At 40.4% G+C, this 17750-nt stretch overlaps 2 protein-coding genes across 6 annotated transcripts in view; one reads left to right on the forward strand and one right to left on the reverse strand.

Annotated features, from left to right (window-relative positions):
• Nucleotides 1-1289: 1289 nt before the first annotated feature.
• On the forward strand, nucleotides 1290-6146 carry tp53i13 (tumor protein p53 inducible protein 13). 2 transcript variants are annotated; one of them, XM_020644549.3, is made up of 9 exons: nucleotides 1290-1920; nucleotides 2093-2155; nucleotides 2336-2386; nucleotides 2687-2745; nucleotides 2953-3031; nucleotides 3460-3577; nucleotides 4004-4198; nucleotides 4308-5220; nucleotides 5470-6146. In XM_020644549.3, the coding sequence occupies exons 2-9, from the start codon at nucleotides 2124-2126 to the stop codon at nucleotides 5574-5576; spliced, it is 1554 nt and encodes a 517-aa protein (XP_020500205.1). In that variant the 5' UTR covers nucleotides 1290-1920; nucleotides 2093-2123; the 3' UTR covers nucleotides 5577-6146. The 2 variants fall into 2 exon arrangements, with proteins under 2 accessions (XP_020500205.1, XP_029135294.1); XM_029279461.2 differs by having other exon boundaries at nucleotides 1295-1920; nucleotides 3460-3588.
• A 1450-nt stretch (nucleotides 6147-7596) lies between these two features.
• The window catches only part of git1 (G protein-coupled receptor kinase interacting ArfGAP 1), a 29862-nt gene continuing 19708 nt past the window's right edge, over nucleotides 7597-17750 (reverse strand). For 2 of the 4 annotated variants that reach the window (XM_020644552.3, XM_020644551.3), the window contains 9 exons: nucleotides 17480-17591; nucleotides 16053-16177; nucleotides 14199-14351; nucleotides 13199-13549; nucleotides 12040-12120; nucleotides 11742-11818; nucleotides 11394-11570; nucleotides 11013-11076; nucleotides 7597-10903 (listed from right to left, as the gene is read on the reverse strand). In XM_020644552.3, coding sequence (XP_020500208.1) covers nucleotides 10688-10903; nucleotides 11013-11076; nucleotides 11394-11570; nucleotides 11742-11818; nucleotides 12040-12120; nucleotides 13199-13549; nucleotides 14199-14351; nucleotides 16053-16177; nucleotides 17480-17591 — 1356 coding nt within the window. In that variant the 3' untranslated portion in view covers nucleotides 7597-10687. The remainder of the gene's footprint in view (nucleotides 10904-11012; nucleotides 11077-11393; nucleotides 11571-11741; nucleotides 11819-12039; nucleotides 12121-13198; nucleotides 13550-14198; nucleotides 14352-16052; nucleotides 16178-17479; nucleotides 17592-17750) is intronic. The other 2 variants (XM_029279465.2, XM_020644553.3) reach the window with 2 other exon arrangements.

The following is a 17750-nucleotide window of genomic DNA, read 5'->3' on the forward strand; positions in this document are numbered from 1 at the left end:
GTTTTTATAGGTTTATAGGTTTTAATAATTGAATTGTTGTTTGTGACACCACAACTGGCGCCTTAATAGCCCGTTTCATTAGGCCTATATCAAATCTGTTTTATTTTGAAAGCAACAACGACTTACACCCTGGGATATATGACTGTTATTACGAAGTTATGTCCCATGCAAAGCTGGTATGGCTGGTTTACCTGTCACCGACAGGTAAGACCTGTTTCACTGCAGAGTTAGAGCAGAACGGTACAGGGTGCACATTCACTAAGGTGTGCTTAAAGGGTCAGTGGGCCTACAGCAGTAATTACAAACATTGTTACACAAAGGCTAAATGGGCCGAATGAAAAACAAGAACATGCGCTCATGGGTTAAATATCATATATGTTGCCCTTAGTTTCAAGCAGCTGATAGACTGTTATCAAAGTGGTGTGAGCGGGGTAGTGATGTAAGACGGAGGATAAGGGCCACGTTAAAATATGTTTTTTTCGAGAATAAAGTCAAAAATGTACGAGATTAACGTCGTAAATTTACGACTTTAATCATATCTTTACGACTTTAATCATATCTGATATATACTTTAGTCTATATGAGAAGAGCAGCAGCATCCTGTTCTCAAATGACAAACATGGAGCATCTTGTCCTAAAGGTTTCACTAATAAGGAAATAGGATACTTCCTAGTGTAGTCGGTAAAAACAGTTGAAGAGAAGTTTTCACTTCAACTTGAAAGACTTTGTTTATCTGTAAAATGATAAACAAGACACAAACTGTCTCTGCACATGAGACACTTTAACAAGGCAGACAGATAACAGACACAAATAGTTGTGTTGTTTACTTGTGCAGATATGAAACTACACATGCTTTTGACACATCATCATCTTCGCATTGTCATAAAATATCAGCACCCTGAAAAGATTCTGCAAAAAACTGAAGAAAGAACCACACTGACTGGGAGGAAGCTGTCTGCAGAGGAAACGACTTTAAGAGTTCTACTTTCATCATTTTTGCGAGGCTGGTCTTGAACTCGTACATTTACGAGTTTAAACTCGAAATTAAAAAAATAATGTTTTTAACGTGGCCCTAATCCTCCGTCGTAGTGATGTGTTCCTTTGGTCTATAGGACAATCATTCTCAGATACAAAAAGGTTGTAAATCAATATGCTGTTGCATCGCTCACCCCCCCCCCCCCCCCCCCCCCCCCCCCCCAGTTGGGGTGAGCGTAGCTTTCAACTCAAAACTTTGTATTTTGTTCCCTTCAAGGTTCCGTAGTTGAACCGCCTCGTTTACCAAGGATTGCGAAGACCCCGTGTACTTCCGCAAACTGGACTCAAAGCTCAAAATAAAAGGCTCCAGCATACTACACGAAGACAACAACAACAACAACAACAACAACATTACAGCGAAAAGCAACAACCACTTAGGATAAATATATGTGTGAATATTTTACATCTAAAGTAACCTCCACATGATAGCTGGAAAACGATACAAGAAAATGAAAGGATTTTATTTTGAAAAGAATACGGAAATCATTCTTGTAATATTGTTGATTACTTGATAGCCGTGATTCGAAGTTGTAAAAGTATTACATAATTATTTACTCTGTTTAATACCTGAACTCGATGAATTAAACTGTCATGTAGATAAACTAACTGAATAAGTGACGCGTTACCCACGGGGGGAGGGGCTACGCTCTACGTCATGGACCTGTGGATATGGACATACACTTTATGTAAAGTCACTTTGTGAGCCATGATAACTAACTACATGTTGGCCTTGATAGACTCTGAAGAGTAGGTGTCTCCTGACTCGCCACGTTGAACCCCACGATGTCCACACCGCTCACCGTGACACTGCTCGTCGTGTTTTGGGTCAGGTGGGGTCGGTCCGGTGTTCCAGAGTCCCCTGGTCCACGATGTGACGATGGAAAGGTAGGACTGTAGGATCTATCCTAACCCCTTGGTGAAGGATATAAGTAAAGATCAGTCATTATAGGCAGCACGCGCTCAATTTCACGTGTGTGTGTGTGTGTGTGTGTGTGTGTGTGTGTGTGTGTGTGTGTGTGTGTGTGTGTGTGTGTGTGTGTGTGTGTGTGTGTGATAGCTGTATTTAGAGAGGGACCTTCCTGTGGGTGATGATCATTGGGACTGTCCAGTGTCCAGTCAGGTAAATGTATCACCACATCATAATGAACATCAAGTCTCTGTGGTTCAAACAGACTATAACTAAGATGAACATGTTGTTGTGGTAAATCCTGTTGTTTAAATCAGGTCAAACAAATCATTAAAGAACATAAATAGACAATACACGTACATGTAGGCTTAAAGCTGTTTTCATCTCTCATAGGATACTTCACAGAGACATCCCACTGTCATTGACACATCGTATGATCCTGAGGTGAGGATACTTTTCAAATTACTTTTCACAACCTTTGACTTTCTAACAAGAATGTCTATTTGAACATAGATATCCCTACATATTAAAGTACAATGTGGTAACACTCAGTGACACATTTAATATCTCAAATGTTACACTTATTCCAACAAACACAACATAAGCCTTTTTAAAACATGTTTTTGTTGATGTATTGAAATGTGCTTGTTGAAGCCAGAATGGAGTCAATGTGTGAGTAATAACTGAGTGTTTACCCAGGTATGTTCGATGACTTATCATATGATACATGTTTCTCCATTGCAGCCAGCCAGGCACTTCTGTATGGATTCATCTATTTCATACAACTACACCATCCCAAACAGGCAAGAAAATATGCTCTGGAGACTGAGTCCTGTATTCTATCAAAGTGAATATTGTCAAGTAAAGAGACACTGATAACTATAGTAATAACATCATATATAACAAAGTGCTCTTTTTGTAAAGTGTCTTCAGATAACATTTGTCCTTACACATATTCCTGCCTGGGCTTTTGTAGATATTAAGATGCTTCTCTGTGTATTATGTTGCAGTGGAGCTTACAGACCAGTACGAGCAGAGAGTGGAGAATACTTGTATTGTCCTCCTCAACGCTGGCTCAATAACTTACACGTAAGTTACAAAGTCAAACAGCACTTGTTGCTGCATCAGCATTTATTTTCATACTGCTAAGTACCCTAAATGAATGAACTGACTTTTCTGTTCAGGGCATCTGCAAAGAGACACATCAGCTACACAGGCAATGACCACATTACACATACTGTATCAGAGAGATAATCATGTTTCTCTTAGTTTAGTAGCTAGATCCCTTTTTTTTTAAATACAACCGCTCAACGCTCTTCATTTAGAAAGGTTGATTGTATCATTTTTACAGCAACATTTTTTGTACTTCTGCTACCATAAGAAATCAAAGTAGTCAATATTAAATTGTAATAAGCAGGAGTGTGAAGTTGAAAAAATGTATTCAGTTTTTTTTGTCTTTTGGTCGAGCATGGAAACAATGAAAGGTAAATGTTTTTCTTTTATTGTCTCTTTCACAGCATGAAGCTGTTGTTCTGCTTCACCATCCCTGTGCGCCTCTCCATGAGCGTCTACTTCTGTCTGTCCTGGCTCGATCCTGTCTGCCACACTACATCATCACAGCACATAAACAGCTCAGTAAGCACACAGTGAGTCCAAACCTTTGTTCCTCTGGTGTCCTGTAAACACTTGTAAGGGACCTCAGACTTTTATAAGAAGTGACTTAACAACAGTCAATAACTTATGGACTTATTTAGTGTTGACAAAGCAAGATAAAGCCAGTGTTATTACAAATTTAAGGGTTTAACAATCTCTGTGTAAGTGTGAAAAATACCTAAACATGACTTCTTTTTAGAGCAGATGAAATGTAGACTGACTGTTGTCGTTGTTAGCGTTGTTAGTGTAAAAAGGAAAAAAAACAGAAACAGAAATAGGTTTTCTTTATGTATGCAGTTGAGTTGTCTTGCCAGAATTATATAACAAATGACTTAAAAATGTAATTTACACATTTTTTGTCTCTTTTTCTCTTGTTTATAATTCATTTAACTTGTCTCCTGTGTTCAGCCAATAGCCTTGGTGTCCTGGGGTCGCACCTTGGAGCTGTCCACCATGGCCACTTCACATGTCTGTGATTGGTTGGAGAAAACAACATCCAGGAGAAATAAGTTTGTTGATGTGAGCAGAAAGTATAACCTGTTGTTAACGTCTTCAGCTGAGACACACAGACGGGGACTCGAGGAAGAGCCAGCTAAACTGAAGGTTTGTTGACTTCATGGTTTTACTTTCTGATCGCAGTAAAAACAACACAGCTGATTTATTTGAGTGTTCCTGTTGATGACTCTTAGTAGATGTTGTTATAAATTCACAGGAGTCTCTGAGGCAATGCTGCGAACGGACCATTTCCTCTCACAATGGAACCATAGAAGAAGGGGTGGAGTCACAGAAGAAGAGAGAGAGCTTAAAGATATTAAGAGACAAAGGGACACACAGGCATGTCAGAGCTAGCATCAGAGGGAAACAAAAGAACAATAAAGAAAACACTACACATGAATTCAGGTCTAACCGAACTAGCAGACCCCCCCTCAAGAGGACAGAGGACGCCCATAACAACAACGATGGCACACTTGACTCATCAGCCATGTCACGGTGGGAGAACAGGACTCCCTCATATGCTCTTGGTCTAAACAAAGCTCCTTCACATCTTAAGATCCAAAATATAAATCAGATCCTAACACACAGGCCTTCTCTTGTTCTGGAGTCCAATGTGGCTGAAACTGCACTCAAAACTGATTCTGAAAAAACCAGACTACCCAAAGCAGTTCAACAGAACAGTCATAAAAACATCAGCCTGAGAAGACCAAAACCCTTAGCTAGGTTTGATTTACAAAGGCCTACTGCCTGGACTGAATCCCTGGTCATCAAATCAAAAGAAGGTACAGACTCTGTGAAACATGTGAAACATGTTATGACAGGGTCCAAAGAGAAACACTCAGCAGACAGTTTGATAAAGGTTCATGAAGTTTTTAAAGAGAGAGAGTCAGAGCAGCAGCAAACACACAGACACACACACTCGCACAACAAAGATGAGAAGACTGGCTTTGCGAGTAAGGGGTTGCCAAGGACCCCCAGGACTGAGGAGGCGCTGTGGGCAGCAGCAGCACTCGGCTTCCTCCTGGTTCTCCTCACCCTGTCAGTGCTTCACACACGCCTGTACCGTCACTGGAGGACATCACCCAGTCTGTACTGGCATGACCCAAAGCAGGACTATGACAGTGTAGCAGGTAGGTGAATCTCACAGGCTTGAGGCACCATGTGTGCATCCTCTGAGCCTCCAACAACTCTGTACCTTTAGGATCATGTTAAGATCTTCCCGGGTTTATTCTGTGCACCCTAATATCAGTTTTTAGAGATTATGCTCTTTAACACACGAAACCATGAACATAGTCGTAGATTAGAAAGTGACTTCATTTGTATTCTAATATAATTGAACAATTATTTTGTTATCACCTGTTTGTGTATGTTTCCTCTAGATGTGATCCACAGGAGGATACGACTTGCAAAGAGGAGGCAGAGAAGGGGTAGGAGACAGGAGTGTGTTCTTCTGCCGAGCTCTTCCAGTTCAGAAGAACTTCTATAGATAAACAAGGAAACGTTCCTAACAAGTCTCCCAACAAGTGGGAGAAGTAAAGAGTGGAGTTTGGCAACAACCTGTAAGTAGTCCAAACTACTGCCCAAAAGCAAAAATAGAGAATCAAAAGGAACATTTGACCCCTATAAACATCCCTATGAGTACTATGCAAGAGTCCAAAGACAAGTCCTAAGATTGTATTAAGTGTGTAGGTCACAATTTGTCAATGACATATTTTACTTTCCTTTGGAAATGTGATTTTGCTTTTACCTGCAAAGTTTGAGGATGTAAATATGCAAGTTGCTGTTCTAAGTAACACTAATGTTTTTTTGATTATTTTTATTAGGTTATATCCCCATGAGCTTCAGCTTGAAGCTCTCCTGTCTGTTTACATTGTTTATCACAATATACATATTACACAAATCTACAATAACTACAAAGGTAACACAAGGGCTCTTTAGGTGATTTTAAAAAACTTATTTTCTTGTATAATGTATTTGGGCATTGCTCTGTTTTGTTACTGAATGTTGAGGTGATGTGGTTTTTAATATAGGTACAATAAAACAACCTCCAACAGCATGCCTCATTGTGGATGAGTGAATACAATCATCTATTTTTGCTTTCATGCATTTTTCTGAGATTTGATCTCAGCCCCCGAGAGAGCAACACTTGCCTCTTTATTCTGGACCAGATGCATGTTTTAATGCTTCTTTTTAGAATAAACTAAAATGACCCATTTCTGTACATGCTCGGAAAAGTCTGTTGTCATTCAACAGAAGGAATTTGATAAGTGGCATTTGGGAGGGTTTTTTGAAGAGGCTCAAGAAAAGGGTTTACAGCGACAATAAATTCCTTGACAGAAGTTTTCAGTGTGGAGTCTGATGTTTGAAGTAATTGCTTTGGGTGTTGGGATTTCTTCTCCTGTTTTAACACCATGAACAAGTCCGCACCTGGCCTGTTATAGACTGATATGTATTATTTTTTCAAGGCTTCTTCTATCAAAATTGTAGTAAAAAAAACCTTATATATTGATTTTTCTTTAAATCTATGCTCTGTAGAAGATTTCTACACTGCAGTGGTATCCGGTGAAATTGATATTGGCTGTTTTCTTAGTCTAGCACAAACTAATCAAGAGCATTTACAACTGCATGTATAGTTGTCAACAGTGACCTAAATAACAACTTTATTAACTTGAAAACTAGATTTATTGTTGAGAACTTGTAAGAGAAACATAAAGCTGATGTAGCATTATTGATCAGTCTGCTTAAGAAGAATCAACTAAACCAAGAACAGTAATCAGATTTAGGGTTTATAAGTTTACAAATACTACAAATTGTCTTGATGTCTTTGGTGCTTTACATTAAATTTAGACAGAATTGATCAACTGAAGGCAAAGTAAGCGGAAGTACTCCCACTGTCTCTTTGGCTATTTAAACACAATACAATGATGATGATATTCATATTGTTCAGACGTGCAGTATGTTAGTAAGAAGTTTACTGAATGTTGCAAAGTGTTGAGTACAGAAATAACAATCCTGAAAAAGTGTCAATGTAACGCAGTCAAATGTCTTAATGTTTCATAATAATGTCAAATTAAATTCAGGATGAATTTATTTTTATTTAACCTTTATTTTACCAGGCAGAATTGCTTGAGATCAAATGACCTCTTTTTTGAGCAAGGCCTGGCCAGAATGAATGAGAGTCTTGAACCTGGTGGGGGACAACCGGGACCTTATTGATGACTAACCTTTTAGGGTATTCAGATTATTGCCCAATTATAGGGATTGTCAAGTAAAACTGAATGAAACGTCAAAATATTATTGGGAAAAAAATTAAATTTTTAGAGATTTATTATCACAAAAAAATCAATCTGGGGAATCTTTATTTTTCTAGTAATCATTTGTTAATAATATATTAAAGATGATCATTTCAGCAAGACGAACATTTGACTGATACTGTCTTTAAAGATACAAAGTTTTACACTTTTCCCTAAAGAGTGGGAACTCTGCAAAAGAGCCAGGACAACAACTTGTTTTACTATTTTATTACAAATGTACAGCTTATGAGTTTCCATTACGATTGACCTCTAAGTTATTGTTTTCTCTACTTTTATATAATCTTTTTAAAAAAAAATGAGTTGAGGTTGTGGGTTTTGAAGGGGGATAGAATGATAAAGGTGTAGAAAGTGCATCAAACATGAACCCACGGAAGCTTTCACATTTTCTCTGGAGTCACCCGAAGGTCATTTACATTTTAGAGCTTCCTCTGAAACTGTATGTTGTTTTAAAAGAAAGACTGCTTCAGACCTGTTCTGACCCATTCCAAATCAAACCATCAAATCCTACTTCACCCAGCTGCTTGATAATCACATGAATCAAACATTTCTCATTTTTCACTCCCTCTGGATTCTGCTAGGATCCTTAATAAGTACAATCTTACAACACAAGGAGGTAATGCCACAGTATACTCAAGACTTTAAATAAATACAAATACATATAGACGTGGGAGTCAATCGAAGGTTTGGTCAATAGACAACCAAAGCCTACTTCAGCCAAAACAGAAACAATGATCTTGCAGATAAAACCCTAAAGAATACAAAATAACATGAAAATCTGAGTTTGTATAAATTGCTCTATTCCATAAACTGCGGCAATCATCGTAAGGGACAATCTTTTCTTCTGCCCCGTCTTAATGCAGCATACCACTGGAACTCATTTACACAGAGATGATGATGTTGATTTGATATTCAACAAGAATACATTTCCATAGTCTTCTGGATGTGTTCTGTCTAAGATATTAAACCTTCCCTATGGCGAAACATGTACCACACTGAGGAACAATGACAGTCATTGACCTGACGTAATGGGGAAAAAAAAGATGGAAAGAAAAAACAAAAGAGGAAGTAAGTGCACAGAGAAGTGCTGAAGGTTGTCGAGCATCAGTCTAAGAGTTTGTCTTAAAGGCAGTCATACAAGTAAAACAGTTTTTTAGATGCACTGAGGGAAAGTTCATGCAAGTAAATTTCATCTACAGTGAACACTTGACTACAGGGCATGATTTACAACAGACCATTGCAAAATAACTAATGAAGCCACAAACACTTTGAGAAACCATCGTCCAATCAATGGAGACGGTGAGAGGTCAAATCAGAAGTAGGGGAGCGTTGCTAGATGCCATGAGCTTCCTTTTTTAACAGGTGTGACAAAAATTGTTCAGCACAGCAAAACAACATTTGAAGCGTAAAAATGAGAGCATCTTCAGGAAAAAAAATGGTATGCTTTGTCCCCAACTGGCAGAGTTCAAACACAGCTAGAAGCTAGAAGAAACAACTAGTATCTCTGAGAACCAGTTCAGAAGGCAATGACAGACAAGATCTTGATTGTGCTTTCCGAAGAGTCCAAGCCTAAATGTATCCATCACAGATGTTATCAAGTACCCTTAAGGCAGCAAAATCCAATTCAATTTGGGAGTATCTTCTCCAGTGTAACATACACGTTTATGTACAGTATCAACTTTATAGTGTTTCCATACTTGCAAATGATGACTGCTGTGTAATACAAGCACCCAAAAGCAAATTCAACATGTAAAAAAAAAAAATTGTATAGCATAACAAGGGAGGATAAACACCATAAGCAAACTGGACAAAATTTATTGTGTTGCTCAGCAAAAATAAATAACAGACTGATTCTGAGATGATTCCACTGGTTCAATTAAATGAGGCAATTTATAAAATAAATCCAAAATGACAGCTGAGGATACATGAAAACAAAAGGTTTTGATCAAGGTCCTGTAAAAATGCACCAAGAGGTTACAGTATGAAGGGAAATCAAAACCAAACAACAAATCTGCTCTTCCATCCTTTCTTTGTTCTTTGGCAACTGTACAACCTCTTTGGCACACGACATATCACAACTGTCACTCAGAAAAGTAGTGCATGAGAATTTGTAAGGACCATTCACAGGTTGTAACTTTATGTGTATATGCGTGCAAGTTTACTTTAATCCTAGTAAGAGGCTTTGCACATGCTCACCATCTTTCTCCCTATTTCTGCAAATGAGTATCATATTAGAGACAATAAAATAATCATACAGGAAGAGATGAATCAAAATGACATTCTGTAAAACTATAGATACAAATAAACAACAATACATCTCAATAACTCCAGTGTAAGTGTTTGTGTAAAGCATACATTTTCTCCCCAGAGGTGCAGACCAAACTAATCTGCTTATTCAAAAGTTAAAAAAAACAAACGTAAAGAAAAGAGAGGAACGAAGATAAAACATAACAGATCATGCAGGTTACCAACAATAACACCGGGTCATCGGATGACGTGTCAGAGAAAAGCTTATGTTCCAGCATATGTTCGGGGTGTTGATCAGAGGTTTGACTCTGCACTGCACACTCTTCATGTCTCATTATTGGAGAGAGAGGAGAGGAGAGGAGAGGAGAGGAGAGGAGAGGAGAGAGAGAGAGAGAGAGAGAGAGAGGCAGGAGTATGAACATGTCCTTACTCCTCAGTGGACAGAGGGATGGAGAAGGTGTGAGTATGTCATGGTTGGTCCAACTGTTCCTCTTTCATACCATACATTCATTCCTTTCTCAATAGTTCTGGTTAACGGGGAGGGGGAAGGCTGACCAGTGACAGCTGAGAATAAATAAAGCGGCCACATCTTAGAATCCAGTTCACTTTATATCAACATTGTATTTATATTCCATGAATGCTTATCACAGTTTAAGCGGATTATTAAACACATTTGATTCCAACAGTTTATGGTTGCAGCGAGCCATAGTCTCATGTTGGATCCTTCCATTTATCCTTTCCTACTTTCACTTCTACACTTGTGAATTTGACCTTTTCCTCTTGTCTATGGTGTGACTTCTAAAATATCAACCTACTTGCCTTCCATCAGATTCCTTCTCCATTCATCTTCCTATCTTTCCATGCTTCATTGGGTCATCCTTTCATTCTCTCCATCTTCCTGGTCCAATCTATAATGCCATAATATCACAGATCTTTCCTTATCTTAAATGCCTCCCTTCCCACATACTCATGCATTGATCCATTCTCTCGCTCTCTTCTCCATCTGTCCATCCCTTTGGGAGAGATAGTGTTGTCTGCATCACTGTTTCTTCTCACGAGTGGTGATGGTGACCAGTTGCTTGGCTGCCTTGGCAATGTCGTAGGCGCACTGGATGACCTGCTGAGTTAGAAGTTGGTAGTCTACTGCAGGTGCCCCGGGCTCTGACGGAGCTGCCTTACGGCATTCCAACTGCAACCGTGAGGCACTGGAAGCCAAGAGGCGGAGGGAGCAGTGGACTGCATCCAGTGCTGGGCGCTACGGAGAAACAAAGTGATTCAAATGCTGAAGTCAGACGGCAGCTTCTGACAAATAAGATCAAGAACATGAGAGCACAAAGAGAGGGAAAGGGACAAAAGGAACTTACTTTGGGGAAGAGTGAGGCCATCTCTGTGACTGCAGAGTGAATCTTCTCAGAACATGGGACAAAGCTAAAGAAAAAGGTGCACACATGATTATTTAGGTAATCAGGCTGTTTGTTACAAATTGATGTTTAGGACTAATCTTTACAGACTATGTATAATAAGTGAACTTGCATAAACTAACTGAACCATCTTTGAGTCTGAGCTGTGACACACCATGTAAGCTTTCACCTGGTGCAGCTGTTAATGAGGGGGTCAAAATGTGTTTCTGTGACTTTTCACTGTGTGATCCAATGGAGATAAACACTTGATACAATAAGGAGTATAGTTTTAAGGCTAAGGCAGCAAATGTTTATTGTCACTGTTTCATATCTGGGATGTCTAACCTGTCGTGCTGGAACTCCTGAGCGGCCCTCAGCAGCTCCTGGATGTTCTTGGTGACCTGCTCAGTCTTAAGTATGACATCCTCTGTGCAGGGCAGGGTGGGATCTGGCTCCCCAACCTCTCGACCTCCTCCCTCCTCAGACTCCCCACGACCTTCCTCCTCACTGCTGCGGCCCATACTGACATGGGAAACACGATAGTTTTATCAACAACTCTGACAAACAAAGACATCTGACAGTTAAAGGGGGCATGTATCAGTGGAGGGCTTCTGCAACTTAACACTGCAAGTCATTCAAATGATTTCCAGAAAACTGAACATAGAGTGTACAGTGACTAGCAGTGGGTCTTACCTTAGTGTTTGTTCGTACATTTGTGTGTTGTCATAGTCACTGTCAGTGCCACTGCCATGCTTTTCCAGTTTAGGGACCTGTGGAAGAAAACAAATATCATGCAAAAACGTTTGAGCAACTCATTCCTAAAGAGATAAATAAATACTCCCACAAACACAAGAAGGACCTTACCTAAACATTAAGGAATTATTTGTATTATTCTTTCTTCAAAAGTGTTCAAGGTTTAACAACATATCTCAATGACTGGGTGAGGGATCATGACAGTTTAAAGTGTAAACTTAAAACTGTAAGGACTTGCCATGTATCTCCCAATCTCTGTAGATCCAGATAGATGCTGGCCTCCAAAAGCTGTTTGACTCCCGGTACCACCCCTCCTTACCTGTGAATGGAGGAGAAGACAAGGGCAGAAAGAGGAAAGCAACGTGGAGAAATAGAGACAAGATAGGAAAGAGAGGAAAGAGAGGTGTGTGGAAAATAAAATATTAGGAGAACAAGGTAGACAAAGTATGAATAAAAAGTGCAGACACTGGTGTTTTTATAAAAAAAGGAAAACAAAACAGGTCGGTTAGAGCTGCTCCAAAACAGCTCTGCAGCTCACTCATCACCCCATCAGCACTACGTCTTTATTAACTGCTAACGCTAAAATATATATTCACTTGTCAACTAAACTAGCTGCTAATAAACATTTTACAATCACTACAAAAACATTAACACTAATGTTGATCTCCAATAAAACAATGAATATTAAGCAGCAGTGAGGCATAGTTGCACGTGAGAGAATCCTATAAGTGATCCAAAAGCAAAAAATGCAATGACAGACAGAATGCTTACATACAAAGGATGCACTGCTGCACTTCAGCGAGCAACGAACAGACAGGTGAAAGGACAGACAGAAAGAAAAACAAACAAACAGGTAAATCTTGTGGAAGGGAATGTTGAACTGGACTTCATAGTGTTCTCTGTAAATAGGCTGCTGCTCACACAGTGTGTGTATGTGTGTGTGACATACAGTATGTGTACTTAAACATAGAGGTGGTTATAGAAACTCCTAAGTAATAAAGCTGTCCAGAAGGAGGAGAGCTAACTTGGAGGTCAAGAAGAGTTGAGAATGTGAAGGTTAAAGGGAGCAAGGCAAGGTAGAGTGTGGACGGTATTCCACAGGGCTACCAAACCAGAAAACAAAATCCCCTCTTCCATCTTTCTTCTTAACATCACAATCATGTACTTTTCCTTTATAGTGTGAAAGATCAAAGAGTATGGTCTTATTGTTTCACATTTAAATGGAAATCATGCACAACTGGAACTTGAAAAGAGAAGGATCTGAAAGTGAGGTGTAGGAATGGAAATACTGAAGGGATATAGTGATGAGTACATCACCCATCAAACAGGCAGGAAAGAGCCTCTAGCCACCCAAAAGAAGGTGGGGAGTTAAAGGGGGCAGGGAAGTTCTAACTTACGCTGGGTGTGTTGAGGGGCTGCAGGCGGGCTGCCAGGGAGTCCAGGGCTGGGGTACCCTGGGCCGTGGGGTTCGGGGCCGCCCCTGGCTCATACATCGAGAATGCCTGGCGGTCCCTCCGGTGGTGATAGGAGTGGGGGACAGCCGAAAAGGGCACAGAGAGTACAGGGGGGTCCACTCCTGGTCCAAACCCACCCAGACCCCCTCCATCTATCCCCCCCCTCATCCCGATGCCTTGCAACTGTCCTCCTACCCCTCCTCCTCCACCAGGCACCCCTACCCCATAGCCAGCTGAGCCCCCAGCCTGCTGGCACCCCCGCAGCACGCTGTTCTCAGTCTGCATCCGTGTGATCTATAGAACAGGAAGGGAGCGGGGGAGGATGAGAGGATGGATGAGGGCACATAGGGAGGGGCATTGGGGGGTAAAGGAAGGGGGGTCAACTGAATAGTCAGAGACAAGCATCCACAATCACAGGTTTAGTAAAAGGCTCATACAGATTAAGTCATGGTAGGAATGGGTGATCAAGACACTTTATGTGTTGCATGGCAGGACAGGTTAGAACGGTGTTGAAGACCACAGTCCTGCACTTCATTTGTTTTCAGCAATGAGGGGAAATGAGGGCTCAGTTGCATTAGGGTACTGTTGGCTACCACCTTATTTCACTATAGTATTTGTTGTCTGTAGTGTGTGCTGTTAATCTGCATGTCTCCCTTTTCTTTGACTACCTGATCAAAGTGGCAATAAATAGGTCAATGAGTCACAGGTCAGCCACTAATGAAAACATTAAGCTAATGATGATCAACAAGGCAATGGTGAAAGGCAAATGGGTGTTATTATATTGAATAACTTGCACTCTACAGCTGTTACAGAAGGTAAAAAAACAACTTTCAGCCCTCTCCTCTGCTACATATTTCCTCGACTCTGAGGTTCTGCTTATGGTGACCCCTCTGACCTTTTTGGCCCGATTTGTCCTTTTTTCCCCCTCCTTTATATTCCCTACCTCCTTTTGAAGCCGTCGTAGCTCCTCACTCAGATTGTTGTTGACCTTCATCAGCTGCTGTACCTTAGCTTCTGAGGAGGCTAGAGCCTTCTTCACCTCTAAGTATTCCTGCAGTGTGATCGGGCCATCTGATAAGTCTGAAGAGTCCATACTCTGGATAGGAAGGACATAAGAGAGTACAGAAACAGACAGAAACATTTTATTTGTGTTGTGTTTTGACTTCAGAATGAATGGTTGATTGTAGATTCACTTAACAGTATTGTGCTGTAAATTCAAAATGTATTATTTTTGCAGTTTTTAAAGGAATAATATGGGGATAGGGCAGTGTTGAGTTGAATAAAACTACTTGTATCTGTGTGAGAGGAGGATGTTGCCCTGCAGCCTCAAGGTCAGTACAACCTGCTTCTCAATGCATTATCTACCCCACTTCCTCTCCCTTATTTCTCAAGTGCATTGAGTGCTGATAAAATTGATTCTAGTTTCTGATCATATGTTGCCTTTCTTTTTCTCTCCATCAATGTCCTCTTCTCTTTCCTATGACAACATACAGAGGGTACATAAGTCTCTTAAGTCGCATCCATGCCTACATTACTTGCAGCACTCACACTAAGCCCCTCCCACCAGAGATGCATGGAGAGACGGGAGGAAACAAGTGAAGGAGAGAGGGAACAGGGAAAAACGTTTTAAGAGACACTAGACAGCCTTGTCTAGAGAACACATGCACTTGTAAAATACACACGATAACAGTGTTTTGTCTCTGTATGTTACCTGATTACAAGTCTATTTATGATTGATTATCATGTAAACTCTGTATTTTAGAAAACACAGATACCTTTACAGTGCGTCATAAACGATCTGTCTCTATATTATTTAAATGTATGGAAAATATTGAAATCATAAAAACAATGATCAAACCCTGATGCTGATTAAGGATCGGCTGTATATGAACTTTGACAGGATGATTAAAAAGTGTTTCTTACTGACAGACTGCCACTGTTTCAGATTTGAATTATCTTCATTAATATTAAAAAGTGAACTTACCATGAAAAGATAATAATTCTATTACAGCCTAATAATTTAGGAGTTGTTGATGATCTTCTTGATTAACAGAATTAACAAATTAACTGACTTTTTGTTTGATGATGGATCAGAAAACAAACACAAAGAATGGGGAGTGATACACTCTATCATACTGATTTCATTAAAGTTATGCTAAATATTTAATTCTTAATCCTCATGTCAAACATTTATTTTAATCCCAGCTCATTACAAACCGACTCTTTAGAATCTGATGTTGATAATTTTTATTGAAGTCCGATCCCCTGCATTGTCCAATCAGTGAGTGATATCCAATAACGAGGCATGCCTGTCAGTAAACTAAATTCCATGAAGGGCTCTTGTGTATCCTCATTGCTTCTCAGATTTCCCTGCTCTCTCCTCAAACAGCTTTAATGGGTTTGGAATGCTCCTCAACATGGCGGGTCCGGAGCTACTTCTGGTTTAGCCCGAGGAGCCGGAGACATGATTTAAGAGACTTGAGATGCAGCTATAGGCTCTTTCTCTGTCTGAACGATGCCACTGTAACACAACCCAGAATAACTATTGATGTCACGACTAAGATATTTGGCAGCTCTGACAACGGCCACTCTCTGCAAAGCATGCTGGGACTCAAAAAACGGAAACCATGACAACCTTTGCTGGTTGGTGTATTTGCAAAAATGTTCAAGATGACTGTTAAATCAGAGGAACAGAGCTGAATAGTTGAAAACATGTCAGTATGTGCAGAGTTGTTTTTCAGTGTTTTTTTTAATGTGTGCATTGGTTTTTAAAGTTGTGTGTGAGTATGTACCATACCTTTGCACGGTTGCTGCGTTGTGTGTTGTTGTTGTTCTGAGTGGTCAGCTCACTGTCTGTATCTTCATCAGAGGCTACACTGTCGTAGTCATGCTGATCATCATCAATTGCCAGATCTAATGGGTCTGGAAAAGGACAAAGTGCTTGTATGTTAAACCTCTCAGTATTCTGGTAAATGGACTTGACGTTGAATAGTGCTCTTCTAGCCTTCTGTCTTCTTAAAGCACTTTTTATATGTTTTATATACACACACAGCTGACTCAGCAACAGGAGCAATTTGGGGTTAAGTGTCTCGCCCAAGGACATGTGACTTCAGGAGCTGCGATTGAACCCCCAACCTTCAGGTTGAGAGGCGACCAGCTCTACCACTGAGGGGACAAAGTGATTCCCCCCCATCTGTACTGTCTTTGGAGGTAGTGACAGAAGCCTTACAGAGGCGAGACGGTATAAGCAGAGCCAGCAAGGGAGCACAGCACTGTGTGTGCATGCATGTCTGACTGTGTGTTTGTGTAGAGCTCCCGCTGTGCTGGCCTTCCAAAACGCAATGTGAATTTACAGAGTTCACCATGGAGATGTATGGTTCATAAAATGACCTTACTATAGCATCAAGATATTAAGGAAACATTCTTTTTTTGACCTGCTCTGACAACAACGCAGAAGCCAGTATGTCCTCCTTCTTAGTTTAGATTCTGGTCTGAGAAGGTCTGTTTATGTTTTCAACAGAAAAAGCAGGCGGTTTTAAAGCACCCCCACTCAGCCGTGTTGGACGCCCCTCTGTTTGCAAATGGCAAACCAACAGGTGTTTGGATTGATAGAAGCAGGCAAACAAACTGGTTCAGATAGAACTGATTCTACCTGACCTAAAAAGCCTCGGAATTTTTCCTAATAAGCTCCAGGACCAAAAACGTTGTAAAACCAGGATACAAATGTAGATGCTTTTGAACAATAGAGAGAGGTTAGAATGCAGAAAAGTGGAAGAGCGATGCAGAGGTGATTAAATGTTTTATTTTTAATGCAGTGTCTGTGGAACTTCACACAGCATTGGTATAAAGGCAAACGATAAAAAATGATCATTAAAGCACGATAAGCGGCCTCTGTTGTTTCATCTGGCACTTCTGTGTTGTCTTTTTATGTCATATCCTGGCTCAGGAAACCCCCGTCCCCCCTCCTGTCCTGACCGCGATAGTGTCTCGCTCTGCGGTGCATGTATGAACAAGCAAAACGGGAGACTTCCCCGGGCAGTCCTGCTGAAAAGGAGTAGGGACCATTGATGTCTCCTGTAGTGCCCCCTTGAATGAGTGACTGAGGCTCAAAATATTACACAGCTATCACAATTACTTCTAGAGGTAAATTCATCAATCAAAAACTTTCCCCTGTCTATTTACAATTGAATGAACACATACGCGTTTATATATTTAGTCTCTCACCTGTAGGGCTGCTGAGACCTTTCCCCTGTTGTCTTCTTTTGGCATCACTCAGGATGTCGATGATGAGTGTGGCAAACTCCCTAGCATTGAAACGGGCCAGCTTCTGACGGCCCTGAAGAACAGGTCAGAAGCTAGGACTTAGATTAATAAATACACACATGCACAACTTGATATGCCCATCATATGTTCTGTGGAATAAAGACATGTTGCAGCCAAGAGCCAGTGGTTTACTGCCTGTCTGTTTTGGTCAATGACTGGAGAAAAAAAACTG

This window comes from Labrus bergylta, chromosome 11, assembly GCF_963930695.1.
Source record: "Labrus bergylta chromosome 11, fLabBer1.1, whole genome shotgun sequence".
NCBI lineage: Eukaryota > Metazoa > Chordata > Actinopteri > Labriformes > Labridae > Labrus > Labrus bergylta.

Bases quoted from the DNA above. Each gene is read 5' to 3' on its own strand.
- tp53i13 (XM_029279461.2), top strand. From the start codon at position 1,819: ATGTCCACACCGCTCACCGTGACACTGCTCGTCGTGTTTTGGGTCAGG. The intron at 3,032-3,459 runs GTAAGTTACAAA...TCTCTTTCACAG, and splicing joins GCTGGCTCAATAACTTACAC to CATGAAGCTGTTGTTCTGCT. The intron at 4,199-4,307 runs GTTTGTTGACTT...ATAAATTCACAG, and splicing joins AAGAGCCAGCTAAACTGAAG to GAGTCTCTGAGGCAATGCTG.